At 42.0% G+C, this 5,015-nt stretch overlaps 1 protein-coding gene across 1 annotated transcript in view; it reads right to left on the bottom strand.

Moving 5' to 3' along the window:
• Window positions 1-1,096: 1,096 nt before the first annotated feature.
• LOC122557548 overlaps window positions 1,097-5,015 on the bottom strand; it is a 33,124-nt gene continuing 29,205 nt past the window's right edge. Inside the window, exons 5-6 of the mRNA XM_043705295.1 lie at window positions 2,774-3,019; window positions 1,097-1,138 (exon numbers count right to left, since the gene is read on the bottom strand). Of these exons, the coding sequence (XP_043561230.1) occupies window positions 1,097-1,138; window positions 2,774-3,019 (288 nt within the window). The remainder of the gene's footprint in view (window positions 1,139-2,773; window positions 3,020-5,015) is intronic.

The raw sequence follows: 5,015 nt of genomic DNA, 5'->3' as shown, positions 1-5,015 counted from the left end.
TGATGTTTATGAACTGAGCAAAGCTATTCAACAAGCAGTTAGTCAGTCTGTATTTGGTTTCAATGTAGAGGAGACCATATTACAAGCAGCAAAGTACCCTAGATTGAACAAAGTTCAAGTAAATCTCTACTTCACCTACTTGAACTGTTTAGTACATTGGAAAGTGAGGGGGGAGGTGGTGTGTTGTCCTGGAGGGAAGGATTTTTTAAAAGCAAAGGAGATGTTGTTTGGTATGTGATGATGTCATACTGAAGGTGGTAGAAATGGAGCTGGGTAATGGAAGTTGGTAGGCTTGGAATGAATATTGGCAGATAGCCTATCCCCAGAAATGGAAACATGAGTCAAGTCAGAAGGGAAATGTCAAAAGATGAACAAGTGAAGTTGAGTTTTTTTTCAGAAAGCAGAGGTACTGCAGAGGAGAATGTTGCCAAGGTGTTAGACGAACTGGGGTCTAGATGGATCAAATTTTCTTCTTCCCTCCAAAATGGGCCATGGCCCTGTGGGAAATGCACCCGTCCCAGACTCTTCACTCTGTTACTCTTTTGACATCAAAAGAGTCAAAAGTTAGTCCAAGTCATTCTTTGTGTGTTTGTAAATTTATCATTTCACCAGAGAGAATTAAGATGTTATGCATCTGTGGTAGGAGGTATATTCCAATATCATTAGTCTGCAGGCACGATATTGCCAGCCGTAGAAACTTAAGTGTTATCTGTTTTCCGATAACATCCAAGAACTATGTCTAATTTATGTTCTTTTGTCATGTGTCTGCTTGTATTCATTTATAAACAATGCAAACTAAGTTCCTTTTGAAAATTTGTCTTTTTAATATTACATGGCAATGCAGTGGAATAGTAACATCGAATCTGAATTCGCTGCAGTCAGGGTATGATGTGAAAACTATGGTGGTGTCTGTATTATCTGAAAATACTTTGTATCATTGTTCAGGAAGATGAACCATGGAGACCAATTCCACACAATGAGAAATCAAATTACACCTATCCCCAGTCACGGTCAGAACATAAAGACATAACACCCTCTTCCCCAAAACGTGTTCAAATCTCGGAGAAACCAAGGGACCACAGTCAGTGCAGACTGATTAAGGCAGAAGCAGCCCGACATCCAACCAAAAATGGAGTCTCTGAAAAAGAGTGCAAAGAGCTTCAGGACCAAATGCTTGCTCTCGTGTGTCAGGTAAGCAGTAATCTCTCTCTCCTTCAAATCTTTTAAATTTAAATTTGTGGTGAATGTTACTTGATTGCAGTTAACTAAGATCTGTGGAGGGAGAAAATCAGAGTTAAAAGGTGGCATTTCCTTTTGAGAGGTTGGCATCAAAAGTGGGCCCAAGACCCAATGGAGTTGATAAAAATGTGGAGCTGGAAAAAGCACAGCAGGTCTAGCAGCTTCTGAGGAGCAGGAGGGTCAATGTTTTGGGGCTTGGGCCCAGTTTTGATGCCAACCTCCCAAATCTTCCAAAAAACAATTCCACCTTTAGGGTGTAGGTTTGCTTGCTGAGCTGTAGGTTTGATATCCAGACGTTTCATTACCTGGCTAGGTAACATCATCAGTGGGGACCTCCAAGTGAAGCGAAGCTGTTGTCTCCTGCTTTCTATTTATGTTTGTCCTGGATGGGGTTCCTGGGGTTTGTGGTGATGTCATTTCCTGCTCGTTTTCTGAGGGGTTGATAGTATCTAGATCTGTGTTTGTTAATGGCGTTGCGGTTGGAGTGCCAGGCCTCTAGGAATTCTCTGGCATGTCTTTGCTTAGCCTGTCCCAGGATAGATGTATTGTCCCAGTCGAAATGGTGTTTTTTTTTCATCCATGTAGGGCTACGAGGGAGAGGGTTTTGTCTTTTTGTGGCTAGCTGGTGTTCGTGTATCCTGGTGACTGACTAACTTCCTGTTTGTCCTACGTAGTGTTTGTGGCAGTCCTTGCATGGAATGACAAACCCACCAACACTCTCAAACAAAAACTAAAACTTTAAAAGACCCAATACAACCCATGGACAAAACCAACATCCTCTACAAAATTCCATGCAAGAGCTGCCACAAACACTACGTAGGACAAACAGGGTGAAAGTTAGCCGCCAGGATACACTAACACCAGCTAGCCACAAAAAGACAAAACCCTCTCCCTCGTAGCCCTACATGGATGAAAAAAAAACACCATTTCGACTGGGACAATACATCTATCCTGGGACAGGCTAAGCAAAGACATGCCAGAGAATTCCTAGAGGCCTGGCACTCCAACCGCAACGCCATTAACAAACACAGATCTAGATACTATCAACCCCTCAGAAAACGAGCAGGAAATGACATCACCACAAACCCCAGGAACCCCATCCAGGACAAACATAAATAGAAAGCAGGAGACAACAGCTTCGCTTCACTTGGAGGTCCCCACTGATGATGTTACCTAGCCAGGTAATGAAACGTCTGGATATCAAACCTACAGCTCAGCAAGCAAACCTACACCCTAAAGGTGGAATTGTTTTTTGGAAGATTTGGGAGGTTGGCATCAAAACTGGGCCCAAGCCCCAAAACATTGACCCTCCTGCTCCTCAGAAGCTGCTAGACCTGCTGTGCTTTTTCCAGCTCCACATTTTTATCAACTCCATTGGGTCTTGGGCCCACTTTTGATGCCAACCTCTCAAAAGGAAATGCCACCTTTTAACTCTGATTTTCTCCCTCCACAGATCTTAGTTAACTGCAATCAAGTAACATTCACCACAAATTTAAATTTAAAAGATTTGAAGGAGAGAGAGATTACTGCTTACCTGACACACGAGAGCAAGCATTTGGTCCTGAAGCTCTTTGCACTCTTTTTCAGAGACTCCATTTTTGGTTGGATGTCGGGCTGCTTCTGCCTTAATCAGTCTGCACTGACTGTGGTCCCTTGGTTTCTCCGAGATTTGAACACGTTTTGGGGAAGAGGGTGTTATGTCTTTATGTTCTGACCGTGACTGGGGATAGGTGTAATTTGATTTCTCATTGTGTGGAATTGGTCTCCATGGTTCATCTTCCTGAACAATGATACAAAGTATTTTCAGATAATACAGACACCACCATAGTTTTCACATCATACCCTGACTGCAGCGAATTCAGATTCGATGTTACTATTCCACTGCATTGCCATGTAATATTAAAAAGACAAATTTTCAAAAGGAACTTAGTTTGCATTGTTTATAAATGAATACAAGCAGACACATGACAAAAGAACATAAATTAGACATAGTTCTTGGATGTTATCGGAAAACAGATAACACTTAAGTTTCTACGGCTGGCAATATCGTGCCTGCAGACTAATGATATTGGAATATACCTCCTACCACAGATGCATAACATCTTAATTCTCTCTGGTGAAATGATAAATTTACAAACACACAAAGAATGACTTGGACTAACTTTTGACTCTTTTGATGTCAAAAGAGTAACAGAGTGAAGAGTCTGGGACGGGTGCATTTCCCACAGGGCCATGGCCCATTTTGGAGGGAAGAAGAAAATTTGATCCATCTAGACCCCAGTTCGTCTAACACCTTGGCAACATTCTCCTCTGCAGTACCTCTGCTTTCTGAAAAAAAAACTCAACTTCACTTGTTCATCTTTTGACATTTCCCTTCTGACTTGACTCATGTTTCCATTTCTGGGGATAGGCTATCTGCCAATATTCATTCCAAGCCTACCAACTTCCATTACCCAGCTCCATTTCTACCACCTTCAGTATGACATCATCACATACCAAACAACATCTCCTTTGCTTTTAAAAAATCCTTCCCTCCAGGACAACACACCACCTCCCCCCTCACTTTCCAATGTACTAAACAGTTCAAGTAGGTGAAGTAGAGATTTACTTGAACTTTGTTCAATCTAGGGTACTTTGCTGCTTGTAATATGGTCTCCTCTACATTGAAACCAAATACGGACTGACTAACTGCTTGTTGAATAGCTTTGCTCAGTTCATAAACATCACCCCAACATTCCAGTTGCTTGCCAGTTTACATTTCTACCACAGTTCTGCAGCATTGTTCCATTGTCAGCTAACGTAAGGTAGAGGACCAGCATCTCATTTTCCACTTAGGGACTTTACAACCTCCTAGACTCCGAACTCAACAACAACTTCAGATCATGAATTCTGTCCCACATTTTCATTACCCACTCCGAAGTGTCTAGCTTTCCTCTCAGCATTACTGACCTCTATTCTGCTGTGGGCATATACTCTGGATTCACAACCTTTCTCTCCAACTACAACTAATCTCTAGTTCTGTGCCACCTTCCATTGAACGAATGTTCAATGACAATGTGGCCTGCTGTATGGAATCCATCACTTTTCCACCCTCAGCACAAAATAAGTTATTACTGGACTCAAAACATTAACTGTTTCTCTTCCCACAGATGCTGCCAGACCTGTTGAGTTTCTTCAGCACACATACTTTTACAGTGAGATGCTCTGAGTACAAACCAACCAGGGTATCAACTGTTAAAAGAAATGGATTTGTCTTCAAAATGGTAAAGGTCCATTGAATGTGTATTACAAGATGGTTTTGGTTGTAACTACTCAGCACTTCATGTTGGTTTCTGGATGAGCTGCAGAAGTCAAATTATAAATACATCCTCCAGCAGATACTCTTACTCTCAGGTTGGAGAAGGAAACATGACAGTTGTCCAGGAAGTGAGCACAGAGCACTAAGTTACATTTCCTGTGGTCTCAGTTCAACTGTACATCATAGGGAGTAGAAAGCTTTTATATGAAGGAATTGAGCTGACTAGTCCCTTGTGCCAATGTCATCACCCAGGGAACCAATGAATGGCTCTCTTTGACAGCTGAAAGAGGTATCTATGACCTACATCTGCAGGATGCCACCCATGTTCACAGGTGATAGAGTACTCCAGATACAGAAGAATCCAATGCCATGGTGACCTGAACAACTGCTATTTGGGGTCTGTTGTAGGGTCCTTGAGATTTAATTTTAGAGAATGAACATTGCCTGGATAAGTCATATGTTAGCCTCCTTCAAATGA

The sequence above is a fragment of the Chiloscyllium plagiosum genome, chromosome 15 (assembly GCF_004010195.1).
Source record: "Chiloscyllium plagiosum isolate BGI_BamShark_2017 chromosome 15, ASM401019v2, whole genome shotgun sequence".
NCBI lineage: Eukaryota > Metazoa > Chordata > Chondrichthyes > Orectolobiformes > Hemiscylliidae > Chiloscyllium > Chiloscyllium plagiosum.
The sequence above is the reverse complement of the archived record's forward strand: the minus strand, read 5'-3'. Positions and strand labels throughout refer to the sequence as shown.